The sequence below is a fragment of the Grus americana genome, chromosome 1, assembly GCF_028858705.1.
Source record: "Grus americana isolate bGruAme1 chromosome 1, bGruAme1.mat, whole genome shotgun sequence".
Classification (NCBI taxonomy): domain Eukaryota; kingdom Metazoa; phylum Chordata; class Aves; order Gruiformes; family Gruidae; genus Grus; species Grus americana.
Genome location: NC_072852.1, coordinates 54,750,757 through 54,761,541, shown reverse-complemented (window position 1 = coordinate 54,761,541; position 10,785 = coordinate 54,750,757). Strand labels below are relative to the sequence as shown.

Below are 10,785 nucleotides of genomic sequence, written 5' to 3'. Positions count from 1 at the left end.
CCATCACAGGCCAGACTTTGGGCTTCAAAGGACTCGTGAAAGCCCTGAAAGAAGCAGCTCTGAAATAATTTGTCTATAGAGTTAGGCTGATGTTTTGAAGGAGGGCTATTTCACTTATAAAACATGCTCTTAAACATTCCTATAATGCATTCTCCACATCCACCTCACTGAAAAACATACTCCAGAAAAGAACGTGACACTCATGCAGAAAAGAAGAAAGAAACTGTTTTTATTCTTGGGACACTGAAGTCTTGTTACAGCATCTAGCTGCATTCCCCCTGACTGGCTTTGCCTGCACAAGGATGGATTTTAATGGGGTAGGGCACCAGATACAGACCAGGAGACCATCACGGGAGGTAAGTAACCATTTACAATGAGTCAGAGCACATGGCAAATGTAACTCAGATAGGGATTTTCCAGGGACCAGTCCGCCCTGCCAGGTGATCTTGTTTCCTAGAAAAGGCACTTCTGGGAGCGGAGTTGGTACAGGAGAGATGGAGGCAGCAGGAGGAAGTACTGGGAGAGAGGGAGGGAGATGCTTCCCAATTTAACCCATTATGTGTCATGATGGGACAGTGGTGAGAATGGGTGGGTTATTTTCAGTGTATCAGAAGAAGCAGCAAAGGCCACCTGCAGGCCTGTGCATCAACTGAGGCTGGCACAGAGCCCCGGTGCCCATGGGAAGGGCTGCCAGGGCTTTGGCTGGCCACGGTGGCAGGAAGGAGCAGCGTGGTGGGCATGGCCCACCTGGAGACTGGTGCAAGAGGCAAGGGGATGGGAAGGGGGAAGGCAAACTGGGTGAACTCATTCTGTCCATTCCTTCTTGATGGACAGGTTCCACTCCCAAGTGAGATGGTCGTGCTTGTCGTCATCCGTGAAGAAGGACTTGTTGTGATAGGTGCCTCGAGCCAGCATACCCTTAGGAGCCTCCTCGATGGGCGTCAGGAACTCATACTCCTCTGGCCGTGGCCCATAGCTGCCAACCATGAATGTGGCTTTGTCCACTAGGAGAAAACAATCCACAAAGGATGAGCCCCTCACGTGAAGAATGCTAAATGACAGAAGAAGCCACAAGCATGAGCACAGATCACAGACAGAAAGGAGATAGTAGGGAGAGAAAGGGATGGTCTGTGTCAGCAAGGGGATCACAAACAGTGGAAAAAGCAAGTTAGTGAAGCACAAGGACAGCTGGAAGGATAAATGGATGGACAGGCAGATGGACAGGCAACTCAGTCTGTACCCTCTCACATGTATGTGCTGCTGGAAGGGAGTGGGGGCGTATGGCTCAAGATCTCTCTTATCTCCTGCTACTTCTCTTTTCTGGTGAGAAGACACCACTTACATGTGCTAAATGGGACGCTGGAGCCTTAGAGGCGGTTGCATGCAAAAATGCACATGGGATGTGTGTGTGCAAAATGGGGCTTTCCTCTGCCTTGTCCAGGCAGGGCAGCACTGCGTAAAGAGGACAGGTCATGGGCAAACACAGGGCACCACAGACAGTGGGAAGCTTTGTAGAGCAGCTCTGAATTTTACCAAGTGCATCTGGAAGAGCTTTCGGTGGGGGGGCGGGGCTGAGCCACTCTACAGGGGACAGGGGGGAGGTAAAGAGCTCTGTATGGAAAGGAAATCTGTGGCAAAGCACTGTCTGAACAGTGTCTCTGGGGACTTTGCTGCTACAGACAGTGGTGTAGAGCACAGATACCAGAGATGGCTCATATTGAGTTTGCACAGGAACAAGAAACAGTTGGCCTGGGTGACGCAGAGTGCAGGCTAATACACTCTGCTGAGAAGTGTCATCTCCTCTGCAGTGGCACAGGGTGGGGGGGGCCGCGGGGCCAAGGGAGGCTCTGTCCTGGCCCAGAGCTGCAGGAACTCTTCTTTGAGCAGAGGGAACACGGTGGTAGGAGCATTGGTGTGCAGAGCACAAAGGTCTCTTACTCACCCTTCACCCCTGTCCGGTAGGTGTGCTGCACGTATTTCAGTCCCGACACAATGTCCCTGTTTACCTGCAAGGAGTGACCAGAAGGAAGTGTTAAGGGAAGGGTTTTGGTTCTGTATCTGCTGGTTTTCTCCCTCCTTAGACTCATACCCATCTTGGCTCCCTATACCACTGCTCTCAAAGGCTCAGCACAGGACAGATTGTGGGCAGTCCTACCATGACTTCTCCATAGGCACCTGGAGACCTACAGCATCCTCTGTGCATCTCCTGCACATCCCCATCCTTTCCCTGACTTTGAAGCTGACTGGAGCATATCAGTCAGCTTCACAAGATGGGCTGATGAGGACAAAGAAAAGTGAAGCAGGGAGTTCCTGGTTAATAATTTCCATATTGAAAACCAGACATGGGTGGCTAGAGTCATCCCTCCAGCACAAACGGGTGGGCAAGATTAGCTGAGCACTCCCAGCTGCCCTCAAAGCTCCATGGAGAGCTGCCAAGTTTCTCCTCAAGAGACAGAGGGGCATAGTTTTGCTCATAATCTTTCCTCAAATCTCCCTTGGATAGCTTGGATGTATCCCTTGTTGTCCCCCTCCAGCATACACTGCTTCCCCGCAGCACTACTCAATCTGGAAACAAGACGGGCAGATCCTTTTACATCCCAGGGGAGAATTCACATGGTGCCATCTCTTACCACTCTTGGGACTGAGGGAGGGAGTTAGAATAACTTGTCTGGTTCCAGGCATCTCCTGTCAACAGGGCTCAGACACAGATGGAAATATTTCATAGCACAAAGGAGAGCAGGAGCTGTCTCTGGGGACAAAGTCATCTCTGAGAGTGAGTGAGCCTCAGAAGAAGGGAAGTCTTTCCTACAGAACTGACAATATTAACACTTTCCCTCCTCTGTTTCAGGAGAACTATCCTCCATCCCTTTTTGCCTTCTCTGCCAAAGCCAGCTTTGTCTGCAGCAAACATGTGGAGATGATCACTTCAGTGCTGGATGACACACTGCAGTGTGGCTGAGTTTCATTTTCAGCTGGAAGCAGAAGAAATGGCTGACATACCGGTTAATGGGAGAGGGGGAGAAATGAGCCCGTTTGGGTATATCATGACCTAGAAAAATTCAGGTATCGTCAGCCAAATGCTACAATATTACATCTATTTACGCATACATGAAGCCCAGCAATACAGTACCAGTAGTACTTCATGGAAAGCCATTATCTCTTCTCCTCCCTGTCCATTCCCATCTTGTGTGAATTAAAGATTTTGTCATGGCTAAAAAGCCAAGCCAAACTCAGCCAAAACTACCCATCTGGCTTCCAAATCACATGTTGTTCACCGTTGTGAGTGGACAGAAAGCAACTTCTTCCAAGGGGCAAGCAAGCAGAAGCAATTCCCTAGAAAGATCTGGTCCCTTGTTGGGCAGAACAACACTTGAAGCTAGCAGAGCTTTACAAGGGCCCAGCTTTTGGGCAGGCATGCTGCCCGTCTCTAGTTATCTGACAGAGTGCCAGTGACTGGCCTCAGCAACTGATGAGAAGCAACAGGAAGGAAAACAACTCACTCTGAAGTGGATCTTAACTCTGTATTCCACTCCTTCCTTTAATACGAAGGTCTCTTTCTTGAGTGCTTCAAGGTCACCTATAAGGAGAGGATCAAGCCATTAGCTAGAGGTGTCACAGCAAGAAGAGACCACATATGGTGGGATGGGGCTGGGATTAGTGTCAGAGGTGAGCATCCCTTCAAAAGATGGCACACCTGCAAAATGAGTATGTGGAGGTCTGTATAAGGAATTGCACTCTGAGAGCACATACGCAGAAACACCTGAGTGTACGTATGTGTTTGTGTCCGCATCTATGAAGATAATGCCTAAACAAACACAGGTCTGGGCACATATACACAAATATATTCATGCACAGACTCATTGTTGGGCATCTGCAGGAGCGTGTACATGCTTCACCCATGCCCACCCCCAGGCTGGGATGAGCGGAGCATGTTTGGCAGCTCCTGCCCAGCTTGCAAGGCTGCCCGGGCTCTGCAGAGCTCTGCATGGTTTTGGTTGAACAGGAAGCCTCTCTGCTCCTCCAGGCCCAGCTTCCTCTCTCTGCAGAAAAGCCCATATAAGGTGAAGCCTGGTTCTCTCCCCATGTCCCCAGGAGCCGGAACTGCAGTATTGCTTGATTCTGAAGTTTCAAAACAGCCCGTTACCCGAACACATGCACATCCCTTGTGCTCATGAGGTCTCACTGAAAGGAAGTAAGAAGGCAAGGCGGGAGAAACACAGGAGATACTAGAGCAGTCTAGATGAAGAAAGAGACCTTGACATTTTCCTGTTACATCTCTTTTTCTTTTTCATACATGTATACCTTAAAATAAGAAACAAAGCTAAGATGCCCTCAGAGTTCTTCTAAAACCCACTGTAGCAAGCTGAGGACAAACTTCCTTTCAATTTGAAGCATACCAGGGGCTTTGCTTGTTCCCCTTCATGCCCAAAGACAGTGTCTGTGCCCACCTGTAAGGTCCATGGTGATTGGTCCTGGAGCAGAGTCACATACCAGCGTGAGTCGAGTGACCACCACGTTGGGAGCTGTTGGGTCTGCAGGTAGGAAAGTCAGGGGAAGCTATCAGCTTGCAAAATTAAATGCAGGGGGAGGGGAACGACACTGAAGAAACAGGGTTGCTTTCCCACACTGAAACTGTACTTCATGAAACACCCAGTAATGCCAGGCTTCTCTTAGCACAATAGGACTGTGCATCTACCCCAGTCTTTCAACATGGATCCCTCTAGCCTCCATCCCAACACCTAGAGGAGGTCTTTCCACTACAGGAGACTCCCCTCTTAAGATCTTTCTGAGCAGCAAGGCTCCCTTCAGCACAGGCTGGTCCCCTCATGTTTCTAACCCCTCAGGAATCCTCCAAGGCCCACACACCTCCCACAAGTCCCTTTCTGATGCCAGTATTCCCTAGTAACTTTACACCTAATGCTCAGAGCATCTTCGCCGCTTCCTTTACATGCATCTCTCCACCTGCCCATCCCCAGTACTCCAGCAGAAGCAGTGCATGTGCCTGGTTAAACAAGCTCCCTCTTTTTTGAGGCCACCTTCCCCCATCACCACAGCACACTGTTGCAATGCATCTCCCCAGTCCCTTCCTACCAGCATGCCCCAGCCTACCTACTACCACAGGTCCATCTCCCAGCAGGGACTTCTTGTACTTAGCGAGGCTTTCATCGTCCTTGTCCAACTCTTGCAGCTCCTGCAGTGTTTTCTGAGGAGGAGGTTTGTAGTTGAGTTTCCCATCTAGCTCATCATCATCTTCCTCCACATGAGGTTCTTGGGTCTTCTCAGTCATGGTCACTTGGTCTGGGTAACAGAGGAGGGGGCAGTCAATGGGATTGCTCCGCAGGGGGGTAGCGTCCCTGGGGACACTCGGTCTGGGGACAGTGTGGTTCAGTCCCCTGGGCAGGCAGACCCCTGCCCAGCGCCGAATGCAGCAGGATCGTTACAGGCAAATGGCGACAGTGATCGGCTGCAATCCCGACACTGCCGTGCTGATATTCTGGCTCGAACACAATCCCCCTCTGCCCCCGCTCCTCTCCCTGCAGGCACCATGCGCACACGCAGAACCTACACCATTCTTCCCTCCCGGGGAGGAGGTGCGGGAGCAGAGGCTGAAACCAGAGTGATTTACAGCCACTCTGCAGCGCAGTTGCTGGCCAGCAACCCTGCAATTACAAGCCACTGTACAAGGTTTCAGCACTTGCCAGCTATCTTGCACAAAGAGCCACTGCCACACACAGACATGAATAAAGCCAAGGCCAGAGATTTAATTCACCCTCTCATAATGGGTTAAAAGCCACAATCAGGCAGCATTTCATACAAAGACCAAATACCTGACAGCAAGTCCCCTATATTAGCAAGTTAACTGAAGCCCTCAAGGAAACGCACCCGCTACAGTCTATCGGCTGACATTCTCGGTCCTTGCTCCCAGGAACAGCTCACTTCACGCACCGTTCAGGTCTCCTTTCCACTGAGGAAGGAAGCACGACGGTGACCGCATCCAGCCTGGCTGCACAGCAGCGCTGCGTACCTGCGCTGCATCAGTGGAGCCTCTCGGAGAGGAGAGGCAGGACAGCTGGAGCCCACAGTCATGCAGCGAGCACGGCTGGGACATGCACCGCTGAACACAGGAGGACAGCAAAGCTGCTTGGGTGGCATCCCAAATGGGAGCCAGAGCAGGGAGAGATCAACTGATGGGCAGCCAAGGTGGAGGGCAGGGAATGGGGAACAGGAAACAAAGGCAGGAGAGGTGAGCAGTGCTGTGCCAGGTCCCCCTTAGCTGCCTGCCTTGCGGAGCCAGCCGCATGGTCCTAGCCACCTTCCCACTCTTCAGAGAAAGGCTGAAAAACAGAGCAGTGCCCTAGTGCAGCGGTGGTTGTTGCAAATGGCCAACCCATTCCTTGCCGTTTGGCAGCAAGGGGATTTGCTTGAGTTACACAGATCATTCCGTTCACTGCAGCTTATCCTTATAATAACTCCTTCTCTGAGGCTGTTCCTGCTAAAAATTTCCCTTTTGCCTGCTTATTTACAATTTTCCCAGTAAGCCCTTTATCCCTCTCTGCAGCTGTGGCCTTAACATTTGCCCCTGCTCCCAAAAGTTAAATTGGGAGCTAGTGGGATACTTCTCATTCATTAAAACAGAAAGGAAATAAAAAAAAATATATATGCAACAGTTCAGGGTGAATCATCAAGTGGAATCAGGCAGCAATGAGTAATATGCATAACCCCCAGTGCAATTCCAGTGAAAAAAAAAATCAAGGAGTGGTATATTGGCATGTTACAAAGGGACAGACAGAGAAGGACCAAGCAGCACAGGAACAAGAAGACTCAGTGTGGCATGCTAATGGGCAACGGCCCTGATGCAAGACTACTTTGCAATGGCATTTTGTGGTGAGTCAGGAACTAGTGCAGAGCAAGCAGCTGGGAAATAAAAGGGAATCCCAACTCAAACGGACAGGAGGAAAGGAAGCACATCCCAGCAGCTGAATAACCTTGGCTGAGTTCATGCCCAGCCCCAGATGTGAAGGACCTGCGTACCATGGGAAAGGCCTTTGAGTTTGTCCTCATGAGGAAAGAAACCAGAAGCTCCCTCATGAAAACAATTGCTCATGCCCTACTGCTCTGCAGCCCCAACACAACCACCTTACAAAGCCTTGAGATCCCCTCAGTGCCATCCCACACTCGGCACAGGAAAAGAAGATGATGAGCTGTGGCGGCCACCGCCAGGTCTTGCCTTCCCACTTGGGCTCCAGCTGCAGATCTGAGTCACTTCCACTCTCCTGAGCTCTCTCACGATACTAGGCTGCATCTGCCACCACTATAACCACAGAGCAGATCCGTCTGCCTGCCCCCGTCCTCCATGGCTGGGGGCGGGGGGGGGGGGAGTGGTTTATCACAGGAGAGGGAGAGAGCCAGGCGATGGAGAGAGCGATTTCTGGCCACACGCAGAGAAAAGGCAGAGAGCCAGGGCTAGACCAGCTGGTTGTTCCTCAGACCTTCCCTTTTCATCACACATGCTGCAGAGACCTTCCCTGCCAACCCAGGCGGTGGCTCACTTGAGGGGAGATGCTTTTAGACTCTGAAAATCTCCCAGAGAGGTGGACAGGCAGCCTGCTGTGCCAACAGCAAGAGCTCTCTGGGGAACACCACCAGCCAGGCTGTCTGGACTGAACAACCCCCGGCTCACACATGTCTCAGGATGGCACCAATCAGACACAATTATGGCATTTCTCCCCAAGTTGTGAACCTGACCCTGCCTTCCTGCCAAATTCTCAGGCAGGAGGTGACCAAGAGGAAAGCTCACATCTCAGCTGCCCTGCCTCTGCTCGCTCCAGCTCTGGGACTGGTCCCCTCTGAAAGCTGAGATACGCTGCTGGGCTCAGGCACCAGCACTTGCCCAGAGCAAGCATGTTGGTACCCAACCGTCGGGGTCCCTGGGCTCCTGTATCACTGCCCAGGCCAAGGGCTGGGCTAAGATGGAGACCCCCACAGCCTCAGGCCACAAGCCTCATTAAAAATGAGACTATTAACCCTATAAATGCTCTATGCAAGGGGAATTTTAGGTGATTTGTGCCCTGCCACATTTTTCTTCCTTTCCTGCAGCCCCAACCCACAGTCGCGCATCACCTGTGCCTCTGAGGCCTGCCAAGTACTCACAAACCAGACGGGAGACGAGCAGGGGGCAGCGCTAGGGACCCCCTGCCAGACAGAGAGATGGCTGCAGGAGGCAAAGGAGGAATCATGTCCTGCCGAGGGAGGCAAAGGTTGTCTGAGCAGGGCTCTGCCTGTTGTCAGGGGTGGGTGGCTGCCCTCACACCTGCAGCAGGAGGGGGCAGGAGTCGTGGTGGATGGTGGGCACCTCCTTGCCCCCCCCACCACGTGCTGCCACGGGGCACAAAGAGCAATGTCACAGGGTCATGATGTTATTCACCCTCCCTCTGTGCATCAAATTCACCCCCCTAAACCACCCCCGATCGAGGGGTTATCTCCAGGAAGCGGGTTTGGTAGGGAGGAAGCAATTTTCTGCGATGGGGGAGAAACACACCGGCCCCACCAACGCCCCCGTCCCTGGCCTCCCCCATCCCAGCCCCCGCCCCGGGGTGCGACGACAGAAAGGGAGCCCATTGCCCAGCCATCCCCAAGGCCCGCCGGGTACCACTCCGCAGGGATACACCCGCCGTCACCCCCCCGGGGGCCCTCCCGTCACCCCGGGGGCGCGGAGGCTGCCTCCTCTTCCTCTGTCCCTCCACCCCATCACAGCGCGGATCCCAACTTCCCCCTCGGATGCAGGCAGGGCCCTGCCCGTCTCCCCGGGCAAGGCTGGGTAACGGAGCCAGCCGCCGGGAACAAAGGCGCAAAGTTGCGCGGCGCCAGGGGAGAGCGAGGCGGGGGTGAGCCCGCTCCTCTCCCCCCTGCCCGGGTCCCCCCCGTCCTCCCCTCGCCTGGGCTCGTACTCACCGGCTGAGCGGCGCCTGCAGCCGGGGTCCTCCTCCGCTCTCAGCGCTCAGCTTCGAGCTTTGGCAGTTGGAGCAGGAAGGAAGTTGGTGAAGACAGAAAAAAAAAAAAAATAACACTCACACGCAAAAAAAAAAAAGCAGCCGCCGCCGCCGCCACCAGCCCACTCGCAGAGGAAGCCCTGCGCGGTCCCGCATGCTGCAGCGCTCCGCCGGCTGCCTGTCCCGCTTTGTCTGCGCGCCCGCCCGCCCCGCGCTGCGCTCTTTTTGCGCAGAGGTGCGCAATGCTTTGTCTGCGGGGCTGAGCCCGGGCAGGGACGCGGGAGTGCTCCCGGTGCGCGGCATCAGGCTCTCGGAGCGTGCTGCTGTGCCTGCCTGCGGGGGTCTTTGTTTTTCAGCCCCAGCTTTTATTTTGGGTTTGTTTTTTTTTTTTTTCCTTGGTGTAATTAAGGTCGATTTCAAAAGCTGGCTCTGATTTATACCGATTAAGTGGAGAATCGGGTTGAGTGCATTCCTGCATACGGGAGGGGACTGAGGGGGTGCAAACGAGGGTCATTGCAGATGAACCCCATTTTTCGTGGTTAACACGTGCTACCTGCTGCACTTAATCAGCTAATTGTTCCCAACTCCCAGCCATTTTCATACAAGCAGTTTCAAAGATCAGCTACCTCAGGAAGAACAAGCTCTCATTTCCCAGGGATGCGCAAATGATCAGAAAGATTTTACACCACTTCCTCTCTGAAATATCAGCAGATTTGCTCTTTATTTTCCACTCACAGAGTGCCCACTTAGTTCTTCAGTCACATAAATCCTTCACACGCACAATCTCCAGTGCAGAATTTAAGAACAAATTAGATCATTGGTTTGCAAACAACAAATCTGGATCTGAAATGACTGATGGACTGCTCTTAATGCATTTGCAGAAGCAAAATAAACAAAGCAAATCTATTGTCAATGGGCTTAAATTCACTGTCCTGGATCCACATGTCCATTAAAAAATGTTTATCGTAGACAAATTTTTAAAGGTTGCAAACAACTGAGTAAGAGGGCTCTCCTTCAGGGACGGACAGATCTCAGAAGAGGGGGACTGATTTTCCCAGTCTACCGTTGCTTTCATTTAGGCTATGGGTGGCACTTTGATTCTGACCTCATGCATTTCAAGGGACAAACAGAGCATAATATCTGACTGGCAGTGGATTTCCATTTAGCAGGGGCTGTAGCCTCAGAAACATTTTAAGCCTCCATGAATTAGCTTCACCACCAAGAGAAATTATTTTATTCTCTGCCGCTCTTTTTCACTCCTACGCTAACCCTCCCTGTGAGCCAGCACAAGAGAACTGAGCTGAGTATAGCACTGAGCTGAGTTTAAAATGTACCTGACAAAAATATGTAAGCAAATGCATAAGTATATACCGGTGAGTTTTAAACCCATATAGGTTTCCTGAGCCTTGTTCACCATGGCCAAATGTGACTAAATCCTTGCGCTAGCTCAAGGGAAGGGGCTGTGTGGAATAGGGATGGGGAAAGGACAGAGCAAATTCTTTCAATAACAGTGGCACATTATGGTGTCTCAGAATTGTTCATGTGAACAGTCCTGGCTTGGGAAAGGTGTGAAGAGTTGGATGTGTTAACCATGGAGAGCTTTGAGGAAAGGGTCTTGTTAAGCAGCCCCTGCATCTTGTCTATCAACTTCTTGTCTTGGTTCCTGTGCTGTCTGGACTCTCTGATTTCAGTAGACTTCCTAATTTGTACTGGGAGAACAGAACACCCTTTTGGCTGGAAGGGTGTGTGGGTTGAGATTAGTGTTCACTCATGGCTTGGCTTAAGATTAACTTGG

The 10,785-nt window shown here is 51.9% G+C and overlaps 1 protein-coding gene across 1 annotated transcript; it reads right to left on the bottom strand.

Moving 5' to 3' along the window:
* Positions 1 to 212: 212 nt before the first annotated feature.
* ARHGDIB (Rho GDP dissociation inhibitor beta) lies at positions 213 to 9,111 on the bottom strand. Its single transcript, XM_054815315.1, has 6 exons — positions 8,953 to 9,111; positions 5,110 to 5,298; positions 4,449 to 4,532; positions 3,501 to 3,577; positions 1,943 to 2,006; positions 213 to 1,004 (listed from the first exon to the last, which is right to left on the bottom strand). The coding sequence occupies exons 2-6, from the start codon at positions 5,285 to 5,287 to the stop codon at positions 805 to 807; spliced, it is 603 nt and encodes a 200-aa protein (XP_054671290.1). The 5' UTR covers positions 5,288 to 5,298; positions 8,953 to 9,111; the 3' UTR covers positions 213 to 804.
* Between the last annotated feature and the right edge of the window lie 1,674 nt (positions 9,112 to 10,785).

Bases quoted from the DNA above. Each gene is read 5' to 3' on its own strand.
- ARHGDIB (XM_054815315.1), bottom strand. From the start codon at position 5,287: ATGACTGAGAAGACCCAAGAACCTCATGTGGAGGAAGATGATGATGAG. The intron at 4,533-5,109 runs GTAGGCTGGGGC...TCCTACCTGCAG, and splicing joins AGATGGACCTGTGGTAGTAG to ACCCAACAGCTCCCAACGTG. The intron at 3,578-4,448 runs GTGGGCACAGAC...CTCTCCTTATAG, and splicing joins AATCACCATGGACCTTACAG to GTGACCTTGAAGCACTCAAG.